The 11,725-nt window shown below is 40.9% G+C and overlaps 1 protein-coding gene across 5 annotated transcripts; it reads left to right on the forward strand.

Annotated features, from left to right (window-relative positions):
• Positions 1-144: 144 nt before the first annotated feature.
• Positions 145-11,545, forward strand: LOC110528371 (bombesin receptor-activated protein C6orf89 homolog). 5 transcript variants are annotated; one of them, XM_021610391.3, is made up of 8 exons: positions 145-510; positions 1,050-1,337; positions 1,708-1,873; positions 1,988-2,136; positions 2,324-2,472; positions 6,710-6,845; positions 6,966-7,089; positions 8,653-11,545. In XM_021610391.3, exons 2-8 carry the CDS (start codon positions 1,149-1,151, stop codon positions 8,733-8,735), a joined length of 996 nt encoding a protein of 331 aa, XP_021466066.2. In that variant the 5' UTR covers positions 145-510; positions 1,050-1,148; the 3' UTR covers positions 8,736-11,545. The 5 variants fall into 5 exon arrangements, 4 of the variants coding, with proteins under 4 accessions (XP_021466066.2, XP_021466067.2, XP_090097916.1 ...); XR_016497396.1 differs by having other exon boundaries at positions 148-510; positions 6,966-7,331; XM_021610392.3 differs by having other exon boundaries at positions 148-510; positions 1,017-1,337.
• Positions 11,546-11,725: the final 180 nt, after the last annotated feature.

Below are 11,725 nucleotides of genomic sequence, written 5' to 3' on the forward strand. Positions count from 1 at the left end.
TTTCTCATATACATGTAAAAAAATATATATATATACTGCCAATACAAAAATAACAAGTGTATTAATATAGACTATATAATTCATATTTTACCAATTGTTTTTTTTAAACATCAATCTTGAGTTTTACTACACGAATCTGCTGTTGACAGTCTCAAGGTGAATCTGTCCAACAGGGAAGTCAAGTGACATCGGTAAATTCTGGTTTCCATTAGTTACCACAGCCACAAAGTAAAATTGTCTATAGGCCTATCATAAAAGTTTATGAAAACAAATATTTAGGTTGGGGTTATTTGCAGTGTGATTAAAGTTCGGTCTAAAATTTGATTTTAAGAAGATAAATTGTAGAAATTGGCGGAGGTGGTTTATGACTTTAAGGCTGTGGTAACTAGTGACGACCGCAAATTCTCAAACAGCAAGCAAGTGGGAAAGGTTGCTTGGTCGACACGAAGCTAAATATGAACGAGACAATAGATCTGTAAAAAAAAAAAAAAGAACAATTTAAAAAAAACGGTGAGTTCAAGATCACTGTTTGAAATATGACGTTTCCTTGATCTTATGAAATCTAGCTAGCTATACCTGTTAAAAGTAGAAAAGCTAAGTTAGGGTCCTAGCCAATTAGCTAGCTAACGTTAGCATTGTTTATTTGTTTACCCCACTGCTGTCGCTGGCACACTCACTGTATGATAAAGGTAAAACGACAACGTTAGAATAACATAAATATATACAATGGTTAGATTGACTTCGAGTTGAACTTAGTAACGTTAGATGCGTTCTGTACATTGTGGATTTCGAAGGAAAGATTTATCTGCCTGTTTAGCTTCTGTCCAACTTTCTTTTTTTTTAACCTCTAAATTGTTTGTTGATATTGTTCACACATGCAAATTACTACTTATTGCATAAAGTTCACATATGCATGTGTTGACATTGACACGGTGTCTGTTTTGACCACAGTCCAATGCCATGTTCAGCCAAATAATCAGCATTGTTTGTGTATCTTCTGTCTGGGGCTTTGGAAGTGCTTTCTTACCAACCTCTTCAACTTCAAACAGGGAAGACAATATGAGTGACGCAGCTGCAACCGGAAGGCTAGAGGCACTGTCCTCCTAAATTAACTGTTGACTGAAATCAGTTGGACCGCATTGTTTGCCATGGGCACCACACTGAGTGAGCCTTGCATCTACGACAAGCTGTCTGAGAGCATCGATATTCTCCGCCAGTCGGGGTATCGCTATGGCATGTCAGAGCGGGAGATCGAGAAGTTTATCAAACAAGTCTTGGAGACCAACGAGCCTCGAAGAGACCCACCACAATTCCCCATCCTTCGAGCCACCATCAAGGTAAGATGCGCGCACACACACACACACACACTCATGTAAGATCATACACAGGGACTGTCTAAAAGGCACTTGCCCATCGGGAAAGTCAGGAGTATTTTTGGGTTGCCCAAAGATTGATCGCTTGCAGAAAAATCTAAAGTGGCTATTTGCACCTACATGGGAGGAACCAGAAAGAACAGACTGATAGAATTCTTTGCATTTTGTTTGTTTTCAGTAAAACACAATCACCTACCCAATGGGGAAACCACAGAGCAGGCTCATCTTGCATGATTGCTCAGGTCACTTGCCCTGGTCAATAAGGCAACCCTTAATATCAATCCCTGCATTGATGAACCATCCTCTCACTAGTTCCTCTTTTTCCATACTGTAGTTTGTGGTAGCAGTAGGCTTTCTGGTGGTGGTGGTGCTGGCCTTCACCTACCCCCAGACTCGGCCCCAGCTAGGTGTGACGTACACGGGGGGACATAACTGGTCATCCCCCCTCAGCCACATCAGACTGCTGGCTCTGCCCATTGCCAAGAAATACAACCTGCAAGGTACAGTAAGTCTAAAACACTATTTTAGACACTATCCATAGTTGTTCACTATAGACAATGGGTCTTTGTTCCTAGCCAGTGTGTGTAACAGCAGCTTCTCTCTCTCTCCTGTAGGTTTCCATGAGTGGTGGAGTGCAGGGGCTCTGCAACAGGGCCTGGTCAACTGTTCTGGCTGTGCTGAGGTGTCCTCTGTGCTGGAGGTCCCTGAAACACTCAGAGAGTCTGCAGCCATGCGCAGAGGTCCACAGCCTGTGCTGCTCAAGGTACGACCACCACTAACAATAAAGAAAGACTGAAAAACAACAATTTCCCTGAAAGTGAGGGTCAAGTCTGCTCATTGTTTACGGATCCACCACAGAATGATCTTTATTGAGCTAGTTCATTTAGATAACATCAGCAGTTAGTCTTGTCTGCGGCTGTGCCTGACATATGTCCTCTGTCTTTATGTAGGGTGGGGAGTCTCTGTGTCTGCAGAGGCAGCAGCTAGAGGAGCTCTACTCAGCCCACTCCAGCTCCATGAGTATACTACTGGAGGAAGATAACCTACTGTCACATGATGAGGGTTTTCCACAGGGCCCTGCAAACTTTACCCTGCTCTGGTACATTTACATTACATTTGACATTTTAGACATTTAGCAGGGTGGGAAATTAACACCCGCCAAATGCGGGTAGATTTTGGCATTGGTGGGTAAAAATATCACCAGCCACATTGGCGGCTGGTCACACAGCATTTGGGAACATTTTTTAAATATTTATTTTAATTTTATTTTAAACCGAAGCCCAAATGTAGAAGTTAGTCAAATTGACCTGAAAGGCTACTAAAGTGTGGCTTTGTCCTCATGTTTCTTGGCTAGTTGTTCAATATTATTTTGCGTTTGTTGCAACTGTCTGACACAGAGATTCTCAATCTCATCCCTGACAGACACTGAGTGCTGCCACCACAGTAATGGCCTGCCCCTTTTTAAAGGGGCAGCTGAAAAATTGTCACCTAATCACTCAAATATTTGTGCTTGATTGAGCATGGAACACTGCAAAAACCTTTTTATTCGTAAATGTTTAGTCATGTCTTATCATTAAGACACTCACATAATTTAATTGTGCTCCTGAATTTATTTGTGTGCTCATAAATAAACATATGTACCCTGAAGTAATAATAATTAACAAGTCGTATCACTCAGAATTTTGTGGCAGGGAAGGCACTTGTTGATGTTCAGTTGTAGAATTGTTAAGCGGTTTTACTTTTTACTATTGTATCTAAATGATTTATTTGACATACATTGGTTAAAAGACAGTTCACAAAAATGAAATTGAATTCAGCAATATACCACATTACAAAGCATACTCATTTGTGATTTTTGGTGTGATTATGATGAAAAAACACTTAGGCTGGTAAGAAAATAAGAGTGGCTGGTAGATTTGTTTTGATCTGCATGCCACAGTGGCCGTTGGAACAAAAAGTACAATTTCCACCCTGGGTCTTATCGAGTGCGACTTAGAGGAGCAATTAAGGTTTAAGTGCCTTGCTCAAGGGCACATTGATTTTTCACCTAGTTGGCTCTGGGATTCGAACCAGAGACCTTTCCAGGATACAGGCCCAACACTCTTAACCGCTAGGCTACCTGGTGTGCGTGCATATGTACAGTGCCTTGTGAAAGTATTCGGCCCCCTTGAACTTTGCGACCTTTTGCCACATTTCAGGCTTCAAACATAAAGATATAAAACTATTTTTTTGTGAAGAATCAACAACAAGTGGGACACAATCATGAAGTGGAACGACATTTATTGGATATTTCAAACTTTTAACAAATCAAAAACTGAAAAATTGGCCGTACAAAATTATTCAGCCCCCTTAAGTTAATACTTTGTAGCGCCACCTTTTGCTGCGATTACAGCTGTAAGTCGCTTGGGGTGTATCTCAATCAGTTTTGCACATCGAGAGACTGAAATTTTTTCCCATTCCTCCTTGCAAAACAGCTCGAGCTCAGTGAGGTTGGATGGAGAGCATTTGTGAACAGCAGTTTTCAGTTCTTTCCACAGATTCTCGATTGGATTCAGGTCTGGACTTTGACTTGGCCATTTTAACACCTGGATATGTTTATTTTTGAACCATTCCATTGTAGATTTTGCTTTATGTTTTGGATCATTGTCTTGTTGGAAGACAAATCTCCGTCCCAGTCTCAGGTCTTTTGCAGACTCCATCAGGTTTTCTTCCAGAATGGTCCTGTATTTGGCTCCATCCATCTTCCCATCAATTTTAACCATCTTCCCTGTCCCTGCTGAAGAAAAGCAGGCCCAAACCATGATGCTGCCACCACCATGTTTGACAGTGGGGATGGTGTGTTCAGCTGTGTTGCTTTTACGCCAAACATAACGTTTTGCATTGTTGCCAAAAAGTTAAATTTTGGTTTCATCTGACCAGAGCACCTTCTTCCACATGTTTGGTGTGTCTCCCAGGTGGCTTGTGGCAAACTTTAAACGACACTTTTTATGGATATCTGAAATGGCTTTCTTCTTGCCACTCTTCCATAAAGGCCAGATTTGTGCAATATACGACTGATTGTTGTCCTATGGACAGAGTCTCCCACCTCAGCTGTAGATCTCTGCAGGTCATCCAGAGTGATCATGTGCCTCTTGGCTGCATCTCTGATCAGTCTTCTCCTTGTATGAGCTGAAAGTTTAGAGGGACGGCCAGGTCTTGGTAGATTTGCAGTGGTCCGATACTCCTTCCATTTCAATATTATCGCTTGCACAGTGCTCCTTGGGATGTTTAAAGCTTGGGAAATCTTTTTGTATCCAAATCCGGCTTTAAACTTCTTCACAACAGTATCTCGGACCTGCCTGGTGTGTTCCTTGTTCTTCATGATGCTCTCTGCGCTTTTAACGGACCTCTGAGACTATCACAGTGCAGGTGCATTTATACGGAGACTTGATTACACACAGGTGGATTGTATTTATCATCATTAGTCATTTAGGTCAACATTGGATCATTCAGAGATCCTCACTGAACTTCTGGAGAGAGTTTGCTGCACTGAAAGTAAAGGGGCTGAATAATTTTGCACGCCCAATTTTTCAGTTTTTGATTTGTTAAAAAAGTTTGAAATATCCAATAAATGTCGTTCCACTTCATGATTGTGTCCCACTTGTTGTTGATTCTTCACAAAAAAAATACAGTTTTATATCTTTATGTTTGAAGCCTGAAATGTGGCAAAAGGTCGCAAAGTTCAAGGGGGCCGAATACTTTCGCAAGGCACTGTAGATAAACACAGACACACAACTACACACACATGCAGTGCATTTGGAAAGTATTCAGATCCCTTCCCTTTTCCACATTTTGTTACATTAAGACTTATTATAAAATTGAATACATTTTTTTTTTTTTTTCCTTAGCAATCTACACACAATACCCCATAATGACAAAGTGAAAACAATGTTTGCAAAGGTAAAACAGATAACTTATTTCCATAATGATTCAGACCCTTTGCTATGAGATTTGAAAGTTTCCATTGCACATCCTTGCTGTTTCTACAACTTCATTGGAGTCCACTTGTGGTAAATTCAATTGATTAGACATGAATTGGAAAGGCACACACCTGTTTATATAAGGTTACACAGTTGACAGTGTATGTCATAGCAAAAACCAAGCCATGAGTTTGAAGGAATTGGCCGTAGAGCTCTGAGACAGAATCTGGGGAAGGGTACCAAAAAAATGTCTGCAGCATTGAAGGTCCCCCAAGAACACAGTGGCCTCCATCATTCTGAAATGGAAGAAGTTTGGAACCACCAAGACTCTTCCTAGAACCCCCGCCCGTCCAAACTGAGCAATCGCAGGAGAAGGGCCTTGGTCAGTTCCTCTGTGAAGATGGGAGAACCTTCCAGAAACCCAAACATCTCTGCAGCACTCCGCCAATCAGTCCTTTATGGTAGAGTGTCCAGATGGAAGCCACTCTTCAGTAAAAGGCACATGACAGCCCCCTTGGAGTTTGCCAGGCACCTAAAGGACTCTGACCATGAAAAACAATATTCTCTGGTCTGATGAAACCAATATTAAACTCTTTGGCCTGAATGCCAAGTGTCATGTCTGGAGGAACCCAGGCACCATCCCTACGGTGAAGCATGGGGGTGGCAGCATCATGCTGTGGGGATGTTTTTCAGCGGCAGGGACTGGACGACTTGTCAGGATTGAGGGAACGATGAACGACACAGTACAGAGAGATCCTCGATGAAAACCTACTCCGGACATCCTACTGGGGCAACAGTTCACCTTCTAACAGGACAGCGACCCTAAACACACAGCCAATACAATGCAGGTGTGGCTTCGGGCAAGTCCCTGAATGTCCTTGAGTGGCCCAGCCAGAGCCCGGACTTGAACCCGATCGAACATCTCTGAAGAGACCTGACAATAGCTGTGCAGCAACCTGACAGAGCTAGAGAGGATCTGCAGAGAAGACTGGGAGAAACTCCCCAAATACAGTTGTGGTGTCATACCCAAGAAGACTCAAGGCTGTAATCACTGCTAAAGGTGCTTCAATAAAGTACCTACTAATGGGTCAGACTACTTATGTAAATGTGATATTTAAAAATAAACAATCTCAAACCTGTTGGCTTTGTTGTTATGGGGTATTGTGTGTAGATTGAGGGGAATATATATTTTTTTAGAATAAGACTAACTTAACAATGTGGGGGGAAAATCAAGGGGTCTGAATACTATTTCTGACTGCACTGTAATGAGCATGACTTGGTCACTTTAAAAACAGGTCTCCAAGGAAAGAAAACAAGGATGCATTTCTGTTATTCTCATCTGACTAAATCACCTCTCCTCCACCCTCCACTCCCTAGGAGGTTTGCATCTGGTGCCAGAGAGAAGGTGTTGAGGTGGCTGTTCCCCAAAGCTGAGCTATGTCCTCTACTGGACAGCGCTGGAACAACACTGCAGCGTTGCCTGGTCACGCATAGTGCCAACTCTCAGAGCAGAGTGAGTCTGGCCTCTAACACAGCCCAAATATACAAACATGCATGTTTGTTGTTATGGTGTTTGGTGTGATTCAGCAGCATGTTGGTACAGTGGTATTGTGTGTGTGTGTGTGTGTTTTAGGGGGTGCGTGTGCTGGGCTGGCTGGTGGTAGGAGAAGGGCTACCCACGGTTCGAGTGGTCCCTGTCCACCGCTGTCAAAAACACTGTAGCTCCTTCAACCTCTGGCTGGGACCGGGAGATATGGGTGAGAACACAAATGTACTTACACGTATACTGTGTTAATTTTTTAGTTCATTATTTGAATATGGTGTGTTTGTGCTAGAGGTTGACCAATTCATCGGAATGGCCAATTTAATTGGGGCCGATTTCAAGTTTTCATAACAATCGGCATTTTTGGACACCGACTATGGCCGATTACATTGCACTCCACGAGGAGACTGCGTGGCAGGCTGACTACCTGTTCTGAGAGTGCAGCAAGGAGCCACGGTAAGGTGCTAGCTAGCATTAAACTTACCTTAAAAAAACAATCAATCTTAACATTCACTAGTTAACTACACATGGTTGATGATAATACTAGTTTATCTAGCTTGTCCTGCATTGCATATAATCGATACGGAGCCTGTTAATTTATCATTGAATCACAGCCTACTTATTTAACAAAAGTGCATTTGTGAAAAAAGCACAATCGTTGTACGAATGTACCTAACCATAAACATCAATGCCTTTCTTAAAATCAATACACAAGTATATATTGTTTTAAGAAATTAATGTTAGCATGCAATATTATCTAGGGAAATTGTGTCACTTCTCTTGCGTTCATTGCACACAGAGTCGGGGTATATGCAACAGTTTGGGCCGCCTGGCTCGTTGCGAACTAATTTGCCAGGATTTTACATAATTATGACATAACATTGACGGTTGTGCAATGTAACAGGAATATTTAGACTTATGGATGCCCCCCGTTAGATAAAATACGGAATGGTTCCGTATTTCACTGAAAGAATAAACGTTTTGTTTTCGAAATGATAGTGTCCGGTTTTTACCATATTAATGACCTAAGGCTCATTTCTGTGTGTTATTATGTTATAATTAAGTCTATGATTTGATAGAGCAGTCTGACTGAGTGGTGGTAGGCAGCAGCAGGCTCATAAGCATTCATTCAAACACTGTTTGCCAGCAGCTCTTCGCAATGCTTCAAGCATTGAGCTGTTTATGACTTCAAGCCTATCAACTCCCGAGATTAGGCTGGCAATACTAAAGTACCTATTAGAACATCCAATAGTCAAAGATATATGAAATACAAATGGTATAGAGAGAGAGTCCTATAATAACTACAACCTAAAACTTCTTACCTGGGAATATTGAAGACTCATGTTAAAAGGAACCACCAGCTTTCATATGTTCTGAGCAAGGAACTTAAACGTTAGCTTTTTTACCTGGCACGTGTTGCACTTTTACTTTAATCTCCAACACTTTGTTTTTGAATTATTTAAACCAAATTGAACATGTTTCATTATTTATTTGAGACTAAATAGATTTTATTGATGTATTATATTAAGTTAAAATAAGTGTTCATTGGTCATTCAGTATTGTTGTAATTGTCATTATTATAGATGTATATACATTTTAAAAACGGCCAATTTAATTGGTATCTGTTTTTTTTGGTCCTCCAATAATCAGTATCTGCGTCGAAAAATCATAATCGGTCGACCTCTAGTTTGTGCTAGGCTGTAACAAAATCCTTTTTTTTTTTATAGACCTATACAAGTTTGCATTTAGTTTGACCTTTGTGCTTTGACCCTGCCAGTATATGCTGACCCGCGCTACTGGCAGATGGAGCTGTTCCCCGGCCGAGACCAGAACATTGTTTGTGACGGTTCCACTTTCTGAGGGAGGAGAGGAAAAACTGAACGAGACAGAATGGGAGTAAAGGGGAGGAGGATGGAGGGTTTGGACTTGCCATCCAGAACTCTTAAACCCTCACTCCAGTCCAGACTTTTTACCGGCTGAGAATATCACTTCCTGTGATTGGACCTTTTAACTGTCCCTTGTAGGCTTGTCCCACCCTCCTCTCTAGGTCTGGAAAAGTATACTTTCCACAGGCACAAAAGAGACTGAAGAGTTTCCCCTAATACTACACGCATCCCTAGCCCCTACTGTTCTCTTGCCTAATACCAAACCAATCCCTAAACCTCACCCCTCTCTGGCCTAATATCAAACTCATCCCTAGCCCCTACTGTTCTCTTGCCTAATACCAAACCAATCCCTAAACCTCACCCCTCTCTGGCCTAATATCAAACTCATCTCTAGCCCCTACCTGTGCCTCTTCATTGATATCCCTTCACAGATCTGTGGCAACTGGATGATTATAAGCAGGGAGGGACCACACTCGGGCTGGGAGATGTGTGTTGGTGAGGAAGAGGCTGGAACGTTCTCCCATTCAGCCCAAAGAAGAGAAATGGAGAGGGTGACTGATCTAATTTTTGGAACATCAGAAGGCCTTTGCTCCTATGCTGTGTTCAGTTGGAATGTTCAAGATTATTTTGGTTATGTATTTTAGTTGCAATCAAATCACATCCAGAATTGGACAGTTTTGCAGTGCTGCCCTCCCTCATCTACTCACTTATGAACTGGTCTGTATTCATCTAAATTCAACATGTCGCTGCTAATGTAACAATGACAGTTGGTTAGGAGGATGTGTAAAATTGATTTCTACATTTAAGGTGAATTGCTTTTGATAACAAAGTGCAGAAATTGTATTTAATATATAGTTGACGGTAAGTGCTTGTGCCATAATTTTAAATGCTGTATGTTAATGTTCTTTTCACTGATAGTTTTTGTTTTGTCTCTGCTTTTTCCCCCTGTCGTCCATTCGCCCATGTAAGCACTTTAGCTATCCGGAACTTGTTGACAATGTCAGTGTTTGATGTTGTCACACTGTCGCCGTTCTGAGAATTGATCCTGTTCTATTGCTGAACATAATATTTATACAGTTTTAATCTCTCAGAATTCACAATTTTACACAATGTCAAGTTATGGCCATATTGTTAAGTTATACATTGTCACCGTTTTAAGTAAATCTGTTTTTAGACTTGTCACTTTGGTTTTCTCAATGCATCAATAACAATGTGATTATGTACTGGTAACTGCCAAAATAAAGGAAACTCTTGAGTAAATGAGGGATACAAAGTATATTGAAAGCAGGTGTGGTTCCTGAGTTAATTAAATAACATCCCATCATGCTTAGCGTCATGTATAAAAATGCCCGGTTGCCCATTATCTACCATGGCTAGGAGAAGAGATGTCAGTGACTTTGAAAGAAGGGTCTCAAAGGAGCATAGGGGGTTTAAGTGGTGTGTCACCAGATCTCAACTCAATTGAATACATGGGAGATTCAGGAGCATAACCTGAGACAGCGTTTTCCTCCAACAAAACAGCAAATTATGGAATTTCTCGTGGCAGAATGGTGCCTCCAATAGAGGTCCAGACACTTGTTGAATTTATGCCAAGGCTCATTGAAGCTGTTCTGATGGCTCAACACCATATTAAGACACTATGTTGGTGTTTCCTTTATTTGAGCAGGTACCTGTGTATTTTCAAGGGAATTCTGTTATCAGAGCTGCTTTTATTATTTTGTCATGTTCAAATGATGTCCATGTATTGAAGCCTAAATTATTAACAGTGGTTATTACGGTTAGACTTCATGACTGGGGATGTATTGGCATGTACTACTGCCATATTGTGTATATACATACTGTGAATGCATCTGTTCTTTGGTAGTACACATATCCAATTCCCTTTGTATGAACTCTGAGGATAGTGCCAAAAAATGTCCTTATTTGAGTCAGTTTTCTGGGTGGATAACCCAGTCTGAAACCCAGTTGGGTGGTGTTTGATCTCTTTACTCGAAGCCCAGTTGGGTGGGTGAGATCTTTATCATTGTCTTTGCTGCTCAAAGTATATATTTGGTTCAAGGCCCTCAGCTTTCACCAACCGCTATCATCTCCTTCCTGATCCTGAAACATTTGCCTTGAGTTCAAGCTTGCCTTTTTCTTATCACGCCTTACTTACAGTATGTTAAATGATTTAGTTTTGTTTCTGTTAGCAAGGTTAAGACTACTACTAATGTTGTCCTTCAAGCAGGCTGCACTGGATACTTTGATGAAAACAGGGTAATGTATGTTGCTGGCTTTAAAGCTGCAATATTTAACTTTCTGGGCCACCTGACCAAATTCACATAGAAATGTGAGTTATATATCTGTCATTCTCATTGAAAGCAAGTCTAAGAATTGGTAGTAGAGCTGTTATGTGCCGGATTTCTATTCTTCCCATTCTTACATTTTGTTTGTGTGCCTTTTACTTTCAGTTTGTACACCAGCTGAAAATACAAGACAATTCAACTTGTTTAAATTGGCTTTGAATAATAGCTTTGTGTGATCAAATTGCAATGTGAGTCTAGGTTTACACACACAACCAAAACAAGTGTCTGTGTGTGTGTGTCTAATAGGTGTCATGGAAATCCACACTGATTTGACCATTGTATTTTCAGATATCCCTTGAAAAAATGAGACCTTATAAAATGTGCAATAATCTGTGTTGGATCGTAATCAGAGAGCATTATATCAAATAGTTTGATTTTCTGCACTCTTGTCAGATGCTGAATGTTTATATCATGTTTATAAATGTTTTCTGCTCTACTGTGTGCTGTGTTGCTTGTCAGTTATATGCAGAGATTGACAAAAAGTAAGTACTTTCAGGGCTTTTTCCTATGTTGGCTACTGCTACATATTTTCAAGAAGTAAATGTTCACCTTTTACATATCTGAACAGCCTGCAGAAATTGCTGATCCTAAAAAAAGTATCTATAACCAGTCCTACGCA

This window comes from Oncorhynchus mykiss, chromosome 7, assembly GCF_057628025.1.
Source record: "Oncorhynchus mykiss isolate SJ-2025 chromosome 7, ASM5762802v1, whole genome shotgun sequence".
Taxonomy (NCBI): Eukaryota; Metazoa; Chordata; class Actinopteri; order Salmoniformes; family Salmonidae; genus Oncorhynchus; species Oncorhynchus mykiss.